The 16,893-nt window shown below is 42.4% G+C and overlaps 1 protein-coding gene across 1 annotated transcript in view; it reads right to left on the minus strand.

Moving 5' to 3' along the window:
- Positions 1 to 16,893, minus strand: part of LOC115109451 (FERM domain-containing protein 4A-like) — a 177,598-nt gene that overhangs the window by 65,001 nt on the left and 95,704 nt on the right. Inside the window, 1 exon segment of the mRNA XM_065009760.1 lies at positions 12,758 to 12,850. Within this exon segment, the coding sequence (XP_064865832.1) occupies positions 12,758 to 12,850 (93 nt within the window).

Consider the following 16,893-nt stretch of genomic DNA (forward strand, 5'->3'; position numbering starts at 1 on the left):
CCCATACAATAATACAATACCCCATACAATAATACAATACCCCATACAATAATACAACAGCCAGTACAATAATACAATACCCCATACAATAATACAACAGCCAGTACAATAATACAACACCCCGTACAATAATACAATACCCCATACAATAATACAATACCCCATACAATAATACAACACCCCATACAATAATACAACACCCAGTACAATAATACAACAGCCAGTACAATAATACAACACCCCATACAATAATACAATACAACAGCCAGTACAATAATACAACAGCCATACAATAATACAACAGCCAGTACAATAATACAACAGCCATACAATAATACAACACCCCATACAATAATACAACACCCCATACAATAATACAATACCCCATACAATAATACAACACCCCATACAATAATACAACAACCAGTACAATAATACAACAGCCAGTACAATAATACAACACCCCGTACAATAATACAATACCCCATACAATAATACAACAGCCAGTACAATAATACAACACCCCATACAATAATACAACAGCAATAATACAACACCCCCATACAATAATACAACACTCCATACAATAATACAACACCCCATACAATAATACAACAGCCAGTACAATAATACAATACCCCATACAATAATACAACACCCCATACAATACAATACAACAATAAACAACACCCCATACAATAATACAACAGCCAGTACAATAATACAACACCCCGTACAATAATACAATACCCCATACAATAATACAACAGCCAGTACAATAATACAACACCCCATACAATAATACAACACCCCGTACAATAATACAACACCCCATACAATAATACAACACCCAGTACAATAATACAATACCCCATACAATAATACAACAGCCAGTACAATAATACAATACTCCATACAATAATACAACACCCCATACAATAATACAACACCCCATACAATAATACAATACCCCATACAATAATACAACACCCCATACAATAATACAACACCCCGTACAATAATACAACACCCAGTACAATAATACTGTCACGCCCTGATCTGTTTCACCTGTCCTCGTCTCCACCCCCTCCAGGTGTCGCCCATCTTCCCCACTTATCCTCTGGGTATTTATAGCTGTGTTTTATGTCTGTCTGTGCCAGTTTGTCTTGTTTATCAAGCTTACCAGCGTTTGTCCTGTCAGCTGCTGTCTTTTCCCAGCCTCTCTTTTTCTCGACCTCCTGTCTGATCCTATACCCGCCCACCTGACCACTCTACCCGCCCACCTGACCACTCTACCCGCCCACCTGACCACTCTACCCGCCCACCTGACCACTCTACCCGCTCACCTGACCACTCTACCCGCCCCTTGACCACTCTACCCGCCCACCTGACCACTCTACCCGCCCACCTGACCCCTCTACCCGTCCCTGACCTTGAGACTGCCTGCCGTCCTGTAACTTTGCTCCTTCCCTGGATTATCGACCCCTGCCTACCTTGACCTGTCGTTTGCCCGCCCCTGTGGTTACAATAAACATGTTTACTTCACACAGTCTGCACCTGGGTCTTACCTTGATTCCTGATAAATATCCCATGCAATAATACAACACCCCATACAATAATACAACACCCCATACAATAATACAACACCCTATACAATAATACAACACCCAGTACAATAATACAACACCCCATACAATAATACAACAGCCAGTACAATAATACAATATTCCATACAATAATACAACACCCCATACAATAATACAACACCCCATACAATAATTCAATACCCCATACAATAATACAATACCCCATACAATAATACAATACCCCATACAATAATACAACAGCCAGTACAATAATACAATACCCCATACAATAATACAACAGCCAGGACAATAATACAACAGCCAGTACAATAATACAACACCCCGTACAATAATACAACAACCCATACAATAATACAATACCCCATACAATAATACAACACCCCATACAATAATACAACAGCCAGTACAATAATACAACACCCCATACAATAATACAATACCCCATACAATAATACAACACCCCATACAATAATACAATACCCAGTACAATAATACAACACCCCATACAATAATACAACACCCAGTACAATAATACAATACTCCATACAATAATACAACACCCCATACAATAATACAATACCCCATACAATAATACAACACTCCATACAATAATACAATACCCCATACAATAATACAACACCCAGTACAGTAATACAACACCCCATACAATAATACAACACCCCATACAATAATACAACACCCCATACAATAATACAACACCCCGTACAATAATACAATACCCCTTACAATAATACAACACCCCGTACAATAATACAACACCCCATACAATAATACAACACCCCGTACAATAATACAATACCCCATACAATAATACAATACCCCATACAATAATACAACACACAGTACAATAATACAACACCCAGTACAATAATACTGTCACGCCCTGATCTGTTTCACCTGTCCTCGTCTCCACCCCCTCCAGGTGTCGCCCATCTTCCCCACTTATCCTCTGGGTATTTATAGCTGTGTTTTATGTCTGTCTGTGCCAGTTTGTCTTGTTTATCAAGCTTACCAGCGTTTGCCCTGTCTGCTGCTGTCTTTTTCCAGCCTCTCTTTTTCTCGACCTCCTTTCTGATCCCCACCTGACCCGCCCACCTGACCACTCTACCCGCCCACCTGACCACTCTACCCGCCCACCTGACCACTTTACCCGCCCACCTGACCACTCTACCCGCCCACCTGACCACACTACCCGCCCACCTGACCACTCTACCCGCTCACCTGACCACTCTACCCGCCCCTTGACCACTCTACCCGCCCACCTGACCACTCTACCCGCCCACCTGACCCTCTACCCGTCCCTGACCTTGAGACTGCCTGCCGTCCTGTAACTTTGCTCCTTCCCTGGATTATCGACCCCTGCCTACCTTGACCTGTCGTTTGCCCGCCCCTGTGGTTACAATAAACATGTTTACTTCACACAGTCTGCACCTGGGTCTTACCTTGATTCCTGATAAATATCCCATACAATAATACAACACCCCATACAATAATACAACACCCCATACAATAATACAACACCTCATACAATAATACAACACCCCATACAATAATACAACACCCCATACAATAATACAACACCCCATACAATAATACAACACCCCATACAATAATACAACACCCCATACAATAATACAACACCCCATACAATAATACAACACCCCATACAATAATACAACACCCCGTACAATAATACAACACCCCGTACAATAATACAACACCCAGTACAATAATACAATACTCCATACAATAATACAACACCCCATACAATAATACAATACCCCATACAATAATACAACACTCCATACAATAATACAATACCCCATACAATAATACAACACCCAGTACAGTAATACAACACCCCATACAATAATACAACACCCCATACAATAATACAACACCCCATACAATAATACAACACCCCGTACAATAATACAATACCCCTTACAATAATACAATACCCCATACAATAATACAACACACAGTACAATAATACAACACCCAGTACAATAATACTGTCACGCCCTGATCTGTTTCACCTGTCCTCGTCTCCACCCCCTCCAGGTGTCGCCCATCTTCCCCACTTATCCTCTGGGTATTTATAGCTGTGTTTTATGTCTGTCTGTGCCAGTTTGTCTTGTTTATCAAGCTTACCATCGTTTGCCCTGTCAGCTGCTGTCTTTTCCCAGCCTCTCTTTTTCTCGACCTCCTGTCTGATCCTATACCCGCCCACCTGACCACTCTACCCGCCCACCTGACCACTCTACCCGCCCACCTGACCACTCTACCCGCCCACCTGACCACTTTACCCGCCCACCTGACCACTCTACCCGCCCACCTGACCACACTACCCGCCCACCTGACCACTCTACCCGCTCACCTGACCACTCTACCCGCCCCTTGACCACTCTACCCGCCCACCTGACCACTCTACCCGCCCACCTGACCCTCTACCCGTCCCTGACCTTGAGACTGCCTGCCGTCCTGTAACTTTGCTCCTTCCCTGGATTATCGACCCCTGCCTACCTTGACCTGTCGTTTGCCCGCCCCTGTGGTTACAATAAACATGTTTACTTCACACAGTCTGCACCTGGGTCTTACCTTGATTCCTGATAAATATCCCATACAATAATACAACACCCCATACAATAATACAACACCCCATACAATAATACAACACCCCATACAATAATACAACACCTCATACAATAATACAACACCCCATACAATAATACAACACCCCATACAATAATACAACACCCCATACAATAATACAACACCCCATACAATAATACAACACCCCGTACAATAATACAACACCCCGTACAATAATACAACACCCCATACAATAATACAACACCCCATACAATAATACAACACCCCGTACAATAATACAACACCCCAATAATACAATAATACAACACCCCATACAACAATACAACACCCCGTACAATAATACAACACCCCATACAATAATACAATACCCAGTACAATAATACAACACCCCATACAATAATACAATACTCCATACAATAATACAACACCCAGTACAATAATACAATACTCCATACAATAATACAACACCCCATACAATAATACAATACCCCATACAATAATACAACACCCCATACAATAATACAACACCCCATACAATAATACAATACCCCGTACAATAATACAACACTCCGTACAATAATACAATACCCCATACAATAATACAACAGCCAGTACAATAATACAACACCCCATACAATAATACAACACCCCATACAATAATACAATACCCCGTACAATAATACAACACTCCGTACAATAATACAATACCCCATACAATAATACAACAGCCAGTACAATAATACAACACCCCATACAATAATACAACACCCCATACAATAATACAATACCCCGTACAATAATACAATACAATAATACAACATGTACAATAATACAATACCCCATACAATAATACAACAGCCAGTAAAATAATACAACACCCAATACAGTAATACAACACCATACAATAATACAACACCCCATACAATAATACAACACCCCATACAATAATACAACACCCCATACAATAATACAACACCCCATACAATAATACAACACCCCATACAATAATACAACACCCCGTACAATAATACAATACCCCCCATACAATAATACAATACCCCATACAATAATACAACACCAGTACAATAATACAACACCCCATACAATAATACAACACCCCATACAATAATACAACACCCCATACAATAATACAACACCCCATACAATAATACAACACCCCCTACAATAATACAACACCCCTGTGGTTACAATAATGTTTACAACACCCTGGGTCTTACCAATAATACAACACCCCGTACAATAATACAACACCCCGTACATAATAATACAACACAACCCCGTACATAATAATACAACACCCCGTACAATAATACAACACCCCGCATAACAATACAAATACAATACCCCATACAATAATACAACACCGCAATAATACAATAATACAACACCCCGTACAATAATACAACACCCCATACAATAATACAATATCCCATACAATAATACAACACCCCATACAATAATACAACACCCCATACAATAATACAATACCCAGTACAATAATACAACACCCCATACAATAATACAACACCCAGTACAATAATACAATACTCCATACAATAATACAACACCCCATACAATAATACAATACCCCATACAATAATACAACACCCCATACAATAATACAACACCCCATACAATAATACAATACCCCGTACAATAATACAACACTCCGTACAATAATACAATACCCCATACAATAATACAACAGCCAGTACAATAATACAACACCCCATACAATAATACAACACCCCATACAATAATACAATACCCCGCGTATACAATAATACAACACTCCGTACAATAATACAATACCCCATACAATAATACAACAGCCAGTACAATAATACAACACCCCATACAATAATACAACACCCCATACAATAATACAATACCCCGTACAATAATACAACACTCCGTACAATAATACAATACCCCATACAATAATACAACAGCCAGTACAATAATACAACACCCAGTACAGTAATACAACACCCATACAATAATACAACACCCCATACAATAATACAACACCCCATACAATAATACAACACCCCGTACAATAATACAATACCCCATACAATAATACAACACCCCATACAATAATACAACACCCCATACAATAATACAACACCCCGTACAATAATACAATACCCCATACAATAATACAATACCCCATACAATAATACAACACACAGTACAATAATACAACACCCAGTACAATAATACTGTCACGCCCTGATCTGTTTCACCTGTCCTCGTCTCCACCCCCTCCAGGTGTCGCCCATCTTCCCCACTTATCCTCTGGGTATTTATAGCTGTGTTTTATGTCTGTCTGTGCCAGTTTGTCTTGTTTATCAAGCTTACCATCGTTTGCCCTGTCAGCTGCTGTCTTTTCCCAGCCTCTCTTTTTCTCGACCTCCTGTCTGATCCTATACCCGCCCACCTGACCACTCTACCCGCCCACCTGACCACTCTACCCGCCCACCTGACCACTCTACCCGCCCACCTGACCACTTTACCCGCCCACCTGACCACTCTACCCGCCCACCTGACCACACTACCCGCCCACCTGACCACCTACCCGCTCACCTGACCACTCTACCCGCCCCTTGACCACTCTACCCGCCCACCTGACCACTCTACCCGCCCACCTGACCCCTCTACCCGTCCCTGACCTTGAGACTGCCTGCCGTCCTGTAACTTTGCTCCTTCCCTGGATTATCGACCCCTGCCTACCTTGACCTGTCGTTTGCCCGCCCCTGTGGTTACAATAAACATGTTTACTTCACACAGTCTGCACCTGGGTCTTACCTTGATTCCTGATAAATATCCCATACAATAATACAACACCCCATACAATAATACAACACCCCATACAATAATACAACACCCCATACAATAATACAACACCTCATACAATAATACAACACCCCATACAATAATACAACACCCCATACAATAATACAACACCCCATACAATAATACAACACCCCATACAATAATACAACACCCCATACAATAATACAACACCCCAATAATACAACAATAATACAACACCCCGTACAATAATACAACACCCCGTACAATAATACAACACCCCGTACAATAATACAACACCCCGTACAATAATACAATACCCCATACAATAATACAACACCCCGTACAATAATACAACACCCCATACAATAATACAACACCCCATACAATAATACAATATCCCATACAATAATACAACACCCCATACAATAATACAACACCCCATACAATAATACAATACCCAGTACAATAATACAACACCCCGTACAATAATACAACACCCGTACAATAATACAATACCCCATACAATAATACAACAGCCAGTACAATAATACAACACCCCATACAATAATACAACACCCCATACAATAATACAATACCCGTACAATAATACAACACTCCGTACAATAATACAATACCCCATACAATAATACAACAGCCAGTACAATAATACAACACCCCATACAATAATACAACACCCCATACAATAATACAATACCCCGTACAATAATACAACACTCCGTACAATAATACAATACCCCATACAATAATACAACAGCCAGTACAATAATACAACACCCAGTACAGTAATACAACACCCCATACAATAATACAACACCCCATACAATAATACAACACCCCATACAATAATACAACACCCCGTACAATAATACAATACCCCATACAATAATACAACACCCCATACAATAATACAACACCCCATACAATAATACAACACCCCGTACAATAATACAATACCCCATACAATAATACAATACCCCATACAATAATACAACACACAGTACAATAATACAACACCCAGTACAATAATACTGTCACGCCCTGATCTGTTTCACCTGTCCTCGTCTCCACCCCCTCCAGGTGTCGCCCATCTTCCCCACTTATCCTCTGGGTATTTATAGCTGTGTTTTATGTCTGTCTGTGCCAGTTTGTCTTGTTTATCAAGCTTACCAGCGTTTGCCCTGTCAGCTGCTGTCTTTTCCCAGCCTCTCTTTTTCTCGACCTCCTGTCTGATCCTATACCCGCCCACCTGACCACTCTACCCGCCCACCTGACCACTCTACCCGCCCACCTGACCACTCTACCCGCCCACCTGACCACTTTACCCGCCCACCTGACCACTCTACCCACCCACCTGACCACTCTACCCGCCCACCTGACCACTCTACCCGCTCACCTGACCACTCTACCCGCCCCTTGACCACTCTACCCGCCCACCTGACCCCTCTACCCGTCCCTGACCTTGAGACTGCCTGCCGTCCTGTAACTTTGCTCCTTCCCTGGATTATCGACCCCTGCCTACCTTGACCTGTCGTTTGCCCGCCCCTGTGGTTACAATAAACATGTTTACTTCACACAGTCTGCACCTGGGTCTTACCTTGATTCCTGATAAATATCCCATGCAATAATACAACACCCCATTCAATAATACAACACCCCATACAATAATACAATACCCCATACAATAATACAACACCCCATACAATAATACAACACCCCATTCAATAATACAACACCCCATACAATAATACAATACCCCATACAATAATACAATACCCCATACAATAATACAACACCCCATACAATAATACAATACCCTGTACAATAATACAACACCCAGTACAATAATACAACACCCCATACAATAATACAACACCCCATACAATAATACAACACCCAGTACAATAATACAACACCCCATACAATAATACAACACCCAGTACAATAATACAATACTCCATACAATAATACAACACCCCATACAATAATACAATACCCCATACAATAATACAACACCCCATACAATAATACAACACCCCATACAATAATACAACACCCAGTACAATAATACAACACCCCATACAATAATACAACACCCAGTACAATAATACAATACTCCATACAATAATACAACACCCCATACAATAATACAATACCCCATACAATAATACAACACCCCATACAATAATACAATACCCCATACAATAATACAATATCCCATACAATAATACAATACCCCATACAATAATACAACAGCCAGTACAATAATACAATACCCCATACAATAATACAACAGCCAGGACAATAATACAACAGCCAGTACAATAATACAACACCCCGTACAATAATACAATACCCCATACAATAATACAACACCCCAAACAATAATACAACAGCCAGTACAATAATACAACAGCCAGTACAATAATACAACACCCCGTACAATAATACAATACCCCAAACAATAATACAACACCCCATACAATAATACAACAGCCAGTACAATAATACAACACCCCATACAATAATACAATACCCCATACAATAATACAACACCCCGTACAATAATACAACACCCCATACAATAATACAATACTCCATACAATAATACAACACCCATACAATAATACAATACCCCATACAATAATACAACACCCCATACAATAATACAACACCCCATACAATAATACAACACACAGTACAATAATACAACACCCAGTACAATAATACTGTCACGCCCTGATCTGTTTCACCTGTCCTCGTCTCCACCCCCTCCAGGTGTCGCCCATCTTCCCCACTTATCCTCTGGGTATTTATAGCTGTGTTTTATGTCTGTCTGTGCCAGTTTGTCTTGTTTATCAAGCTTACCATCGTTTGCCCTGTCAGCTGCTGTCTTTTCTCAGCCTCTCTTTTTCTCGACCTCCTGTCTGATCCTATACCCGCCCACCTGACCACTCTACCCGCCCACCTGACCACTCTACCCGCCCACCTGACCACTCTACCCGCCCACCTGACCACTCTACCCGCCCACCTGACCACTTTACCCGCCCACCTGACCACTCTACCCGCCCACCTGACCACTCTACCCGCCCACCTGACCACTCTACCCGCTCACCTGACCACTCTACCCGCCCCTTGACCACTCTACCCGCCCACCTGACCACTCTACCCGCCCACCTGACCCCTCTACCCGTCCCTGACCTTGAGACTGCCTGCCGTCCTGTAACTTTGCTCCTTCCCTGGATTATCGACCCCTGCCTACCTTGACCTGTCGTTTGCCCACCCCTGTGGTTACAATAAACATGTTTACTTCACACAGTCTGCACCTGGGTCTTACCTTGATTCCTGATAAATATCCCATACATTAATACAACACCCCATACAATAATACAACACCCCATACAATAATACAACACCCCATACAATAATACAACACCCCATACAATAATACAACACCCCATACAATAATACAACACCCCGTACAATAATACAACACCCCATACAATAATACAACACCCCATACAATAATACAACACCTCATACAATAATACAACACCCCATACAATAATACAACACCTCATACAATAATACAACACCCCGTACAATAATACAACACCCCGTACAATAATACAACACCCCGTACAATAATACAATACCCCGTACAATAATACAACACCCCATACAATAATACAACACCCCATACAATAATACAACACCCCATACAATAATACAACACCCCATACAATAATACAACACTCCATACAATAATACAATACCCCATACAATAATACAACACCCATACAATAATACAACACCCCATACAATAATACAACACCCCATACAATAATACAATACCCCATACAATAATACAACACCCCATACAATAATACAACACCCAGTACAATAATACAACACCCAGTACAATAATACAATACCCCATACAATAATACAACACCCCATACAATAATACAACACCCCGTACAATAATACAACACCCCATACAATAATACAATACCCCATACAATAATACAATACTCCATACAATAATACAACACCCCATACAATAATACAATACCCCATACAATAATACAACACCCCATACAATAATACAATACCCCATACAATAATACAACACCCCATACAATAATACAATACCCCATACAATAATACAACACGCCATACAATAATACAATACTCCATACAATAATACAACACCCCATACAATAATACAACACCCAGTACAATAATACAACACCCCATACAATAATACAATACCCCATACAATAATACAATACCCCATACAATAATACAACACCCAGTACAATAATACAATACCCCATACAATAATACAACACCCCATACAATAATACAACACCCCATACAATAATACAATACTCCATACAATAATACAACACCCCATACAATAATACAACACCCAGTACAATAATACAACACCCCATACAATAATACAATACCCCATACAATAATACAATACCCTATACAATAATACAACACCCCATACAATAATACAATACTCCATACAATAATACAACACCCCATACAATAATACAATACTCCATACACATCAAAGCAACTATGGTAGGTGGAAATGACGTAAAACACCCTTTTGGAGACACTTATCGTTAGCCGTTCTGTTGTGTCTCCAACACATCGGGTTGTTCAATATGTTGTTAAGGAATGACCAGTCCCTGGAGCCTAGAACACATTATAGGGACATCTGAAGTACTGACCAACACTGTTCAACATTGTGTGTGCGTGTAGCCTTTCCTCAGCTGCATAGAAAGGTCAGACAATTTCACTTCAGATCCTGTACCTTTTCTTCACACTACAATGACCTCATGGAGAAGTGAGTACACGCACACACACGCACGCGCAAACTCACGACGTGTGTTATGTAAGAGATCAGCCTTTGTCAGAGCAGTACAAACTCAGGACGTGTGTTATGTAAGAGATCAGCCTTTGTCAGAGCAGTACAAACTCAGGACGTGTGTTATGTAAGAGATCAGCCTTTGTCAGAGCAGTATAAACTCAGGACGTGTGTTATGTAAGAAATCAGCCTTTGTCAGAGCAGTACAAACTCAGGACATGTGTTATGTAAGGGGTCAGCCTTTGTCAGAGCAGTACAAACTCAGGACGTGTGTTATGTAAGAAATCAGCCTTTCTCAGAGCAGTACAAACTCAGGACGTGTGTTATGTAAGAAATCAGCCTTTCTCAGAGCAGTACAAACTCAGGACGTGTGTTATGTAAGAGATCAGCCTTTGTCAGAGCAGTACAAATGGGCTGGCAGGAGAAAGAACTGGTTTTATAACCCTGCTACTTAACTGTGAGTCAGATCAGAGCAGAAGCGATACAACATCTTACTCAATGCTTGACACACACAGACACACTGAGACTAATATATAATAGCTAGACACAAGTATCACTGAATTATGAATGGCGTTCTCTTATAGTATTATAGAGATATCGTCTGCCTTTTTCACAGAGCCATGGTAGTGTGTGGTGTGCCGACGTCTGTCTGACTGTGTGTGTGTGTGTGTGTGTGTGTGTGTGTGTGTGTGTGTGTGCCTGCTGTATATATGTAGGTACATGTAGCGGCTGTGCTTGTATGTGTTCATGCATGATATGACCATACCTGACACAGAAGTACAGGACGATGGGTCCAGACTTCTTGGGGAACTCGTGTTCTAGAACCCTCCGGTCCAACTGCAGCCAGCTGAAATGACCCCTGGAGACACAACAACCAATCAACTGTTAGTAAACCACACACCCAACCAATGAGGAGTCAATCTCCGCACACGACAGAACTGACCAATGGGGAGTTAACAAACTAAAGAACTGACTTATGTTGACTGAGCATGAAATGTAAAAGTTGGTATGACCAGATATGTACTGCAGATTGAAAAAACTTCTCGACAATAGCATAGCCAAGTCCACTGCGCCCCACCCCACCCCATCTCTCTCTCTCTCTCTATTTCTGTCAGGGGATGAAAACTGCAGAGGCAGCTTGTCACCCTGGTAACCCTGCATGGTCTCCTGGGCAACATGCACTGGTCTTTTTCTATTTCTCTTGTTCAAAGTTCAGCTCTCTCAGCTCTCAAACACAGAAAGAACAAAGCTACATCATATAGAGCCGAGGGACTGAGGGAGAAACAGAGAGAGACAGAACTGGGGGAGAAACAGAGAGAGACAGAACTGGGGGAGAAACAGAGAGAGACAGAACTGGGGGAGAAAAAGAGAGACAGAACTGGGGGAGAATCAGAGAGAGACACAACTGGGGGAGAAACAGAGAGACACAGAACTGGGGGAGAAACAGAGAGAGACAGAAACAGAGAGAGACAGAACTGGGGGAGAAACAGAGAGAGACAGAACTGGGGGAGAAACAGAGAGAGACAGAAACAGAGAGACACAGAGAAGACAGACTGGGGAGAAACAGAGAGAGACAGAACTGGGGGGGGAGAAACAGAGAGAGACAGAAACAGAGAGAGACAGAAACAGAAACAGAGAGAGACAGAACAGGGGGAGAAACAGAGAGACAGAAACAGAGAGAGAAACAGAAGAGAAACAGAGAGAGACAGAACTGGGGGGAGAAACAGAGAGAGACAGAACTGGGGAGAAACAGAGAGACAGAAACAGAGAGAGACAGAACTGGGGAAGAAACAGAGAGACAGACAGAAACAGAGAGAGACAGAAACAGAGAAACAGAAGAGAGAGAGACAGAACTGGGGAGAAACAGAGAGACAAACAGAGAGAGACAGAACTGGGGGAGAAACAGAGAGAGACAGAAACAGAGAGAGACAGAACTGGGGGAGAAACAGAGAGAGACAGAACAGGGAGAAACAGAGAGAGACAGAACAGAGAGGGAAGAAACAGAGAGACAGAGAAACAGAGAGAGAGACTGGGGGAGAAACAGAGAGAGACAGAACTGGGGGACAGAAACAGAAGAGGGAGAGAAACAGAGAGAGACAGAAACAGGGAGAGAAGAAACAGAAACAGAGAGACAGAACTGGGGGAGAAACAGAGAGAGACAGAGAGACAGAAACAGAGAGACAGAAACAGAGAGACAGAACAGAAACAGAGAGAGACAGAAACAGAGGGAGAAACAGAGAGAGACAGAACTGGGGAGAAACAGAGAGAGACAGAACTGGGGGAGAAACAGAGAGAGAGAGACAGAAACAGAAACAGAGAGAGACAGAACTGGGGAGAAAAGAGAGACAGAAACAGAGAGAGAGAGAGAAACAGAGAGAGAACAGGGAGAAACAGAGAGAACAGAGAGAGAGAGAAACAGAGAGAGACAGAACTGGGGGAGAAACAGAGAGAGACAGAACTGGGGGAGAAACAGAGAGACAGAAACAGAGAAACAGAGAGAGAAACAGAGAGAGACAGAAAAGAGAGAGACAGAACTGGGGGAGAAACAGAGAGACAGAAACAGAGGAGAGAAACAGAGAGAGACAGAACAGAGAGACAGAAACAGAGAGAGAGGAGAAACAGAGAGACAGAACTGGGGGAGAAACAGAGAGAGACAGAAACAGAGAGAGACAGAACTGGGGGAGAAACAGAGAGACAGAACTGGGGAGAAACAGAGAGAGACAGAGAGAGACAGAAACAGAGAGAGACAGAACAGAAACAGAGAGAGACAGAACTGGGGGAGAAACAGAGAGACAGAGAGACAGAAAACTGGGGGAGAAACAGAGACAGAGAGACAGAAACAGGGAGGAGAAACAGAGAGACAGAACTGGGGGAGAAACAGAGAACAGAGAACAGAGAGACAGAAACAGAGAGACAGAACAGAGAGGGAGAAACAGAGAGAGACAGAACTGGGGGAGAAACAGAGAGAGAGAGAAACAGAAGAGAGAGACAGAAACAGAGAGACAGAACAGAGAGAGAAACAGAGAGAGACAGAACTGGGGAGAAACAGAGAGAGAAACAGAGACAGAAACAGAGAGAGACAGAACTGGGGGAGAAACAGAGAGAGACAGAACTGGGAGAGAAAGAGAGACAGAAACAGAGAGAGAGAGAAACAGAGAGAGAACAGAAACAGAGAGACAGGAGAGAGACAGAAACAGAGAGACAGACAGAAACAGAGAGACAGAACAGGGGAGAAACAGAGAGAGAGAGAACTGGGGAGAAACAGAGAGAGACAGAACAGAGAGACAGAGAAACAGAGAGAGACAGAACTGGGGGAGAAACAGAGAGAGACAGAAACAGAGAGACAGAGAACTGGGGGAGAAACAGAGAGAGACAGAGACAGAAACAGAGAGAGACAGAAACAGAGAGACAGGGGAGAAACAGAGAGACAGAGAGACAGAACTGGGAGAGAGAAACAGAGAGACAGAACAGAGGGGGAGAAACAGAGAGAGACAGAACTGGGGAGAAACAGAGAGAGACAGAGAAACAGAGAGACAGAAACAGAGAGAGACAGAAACAGAGAGAGACAGAAACAGAGAGAGAAACAGAGAGAGAGAGAACTGGGGGAGAAACAGAGAGAGACAGAAACAGAGAGAGACAGAACTGAGACAGAAACAGGGAGAGAACAGAGAGACAGAAACAGAGAGAGACAGAACTGGGGGAGAAACAGAGAGAGACAGAAACAGAGAGACAGAGAACAGAGAGAAACAGAGAGAGAGACAGAAACAGAGAGAGACAGAACTGGAGGGAGAAACAGAGAGAGACAGAACTGGGGGAAAAGAGAGAGACAGAAACAGAAACAGAGAGACAGAACTGGGGGAGAAACAGAGAGACAGAAACAGAGAGAGACAGAACTGGGGAGAAACAGAGAGACAGAACAGAAACAGAGAGACAGAAACAGAGAGAGAGAGACAGAAACAGAGAGACAGAACTGGGGGAGAAACAGAGAGAGACAGAAACAGAGAGACAGAGAGACAGAACTGGGGGAGAAACAGAGAGAGACAGAAACAGAGAGAGACAGAACTGGGGGAGAAACAGAGAGACAGAACTGGGGGAGAAACAGAGAGAGACAGAAACAGAGAGAGAGAGACAGAGACTGGGGAGAAACAGAGAACAGAAACAGAGAGACAGGGGGAGAAACAGAGAGAGACAGAACAGAGAGACAGAAACAGAAAGACAGAGAGAGACAGAACTGGGGAGAGAGACAACAGAAACAGAGAGAGACAGAACAGAGGGGAGAAACAGAGAGAGACAGAACAGAAACAGAGAGAGACAGAAACAGAGAGAGAGAAACAGACAGAGAGACAGAACAGAGGGGAGAAACAGAGAGAGACAGAAACAGAGAGAGACAGAAACAGGGGAGACAACAGAGAGAGAACAGAAACAGAGAGAGACAGAACTGGGGGAGAAACAGAGAGAGACAGAACTGGAGAGAGAGACAGAAACAGAGAGAGACAGAAACAGAGAGAAACAGAGAGAGACAGAAAGAGAGACAGAAACAGAACAGGGGGAGAAACAGAGAGACAGAACTGGGGAGACAGAGAGACAGAAGAAACAGAGACAGAAACAGAGAGAGAGACAGAACTGGGGGAGAAACAGAGAGAGACAGAAGAGAGACAGAAGAAACAGAGAGAGACAGAAACAGAGAGACAGAGAAACAGGGAGAAACAGAGAGAGACAGAAACAGAGAGACAGAACAGAGAGACAGAAACAGAGAACAGAGAGAAACAGAACAGGGAGACAGAAACAGAGAGAGACAGAGAAACAGAGAGAGAGAACTGGGGGAGAAACAGAGAGAGACAGAGAAACAGAGAGACAGAAACAGAGAGAGACAGAACTGGGGAGAAACAGAGAAACAGAGAG

Source organism: Oncorhynchus nerka, linkage group LG25, assembly GCF_034236695.1.
Source record: "Oncorhynchus nerka isolate Pitt River linkage group LG25, Oner_Uvic_2.0, whole genome shotgun sequence".
In the NCBI taxonomy this organism is placed as follows: Eukaryota; Metazoa; Chordata; class Actinopteri; order Salmoniformes; family Salmonidae; genus Oncorhynchus; species Oncorhynchus nerka.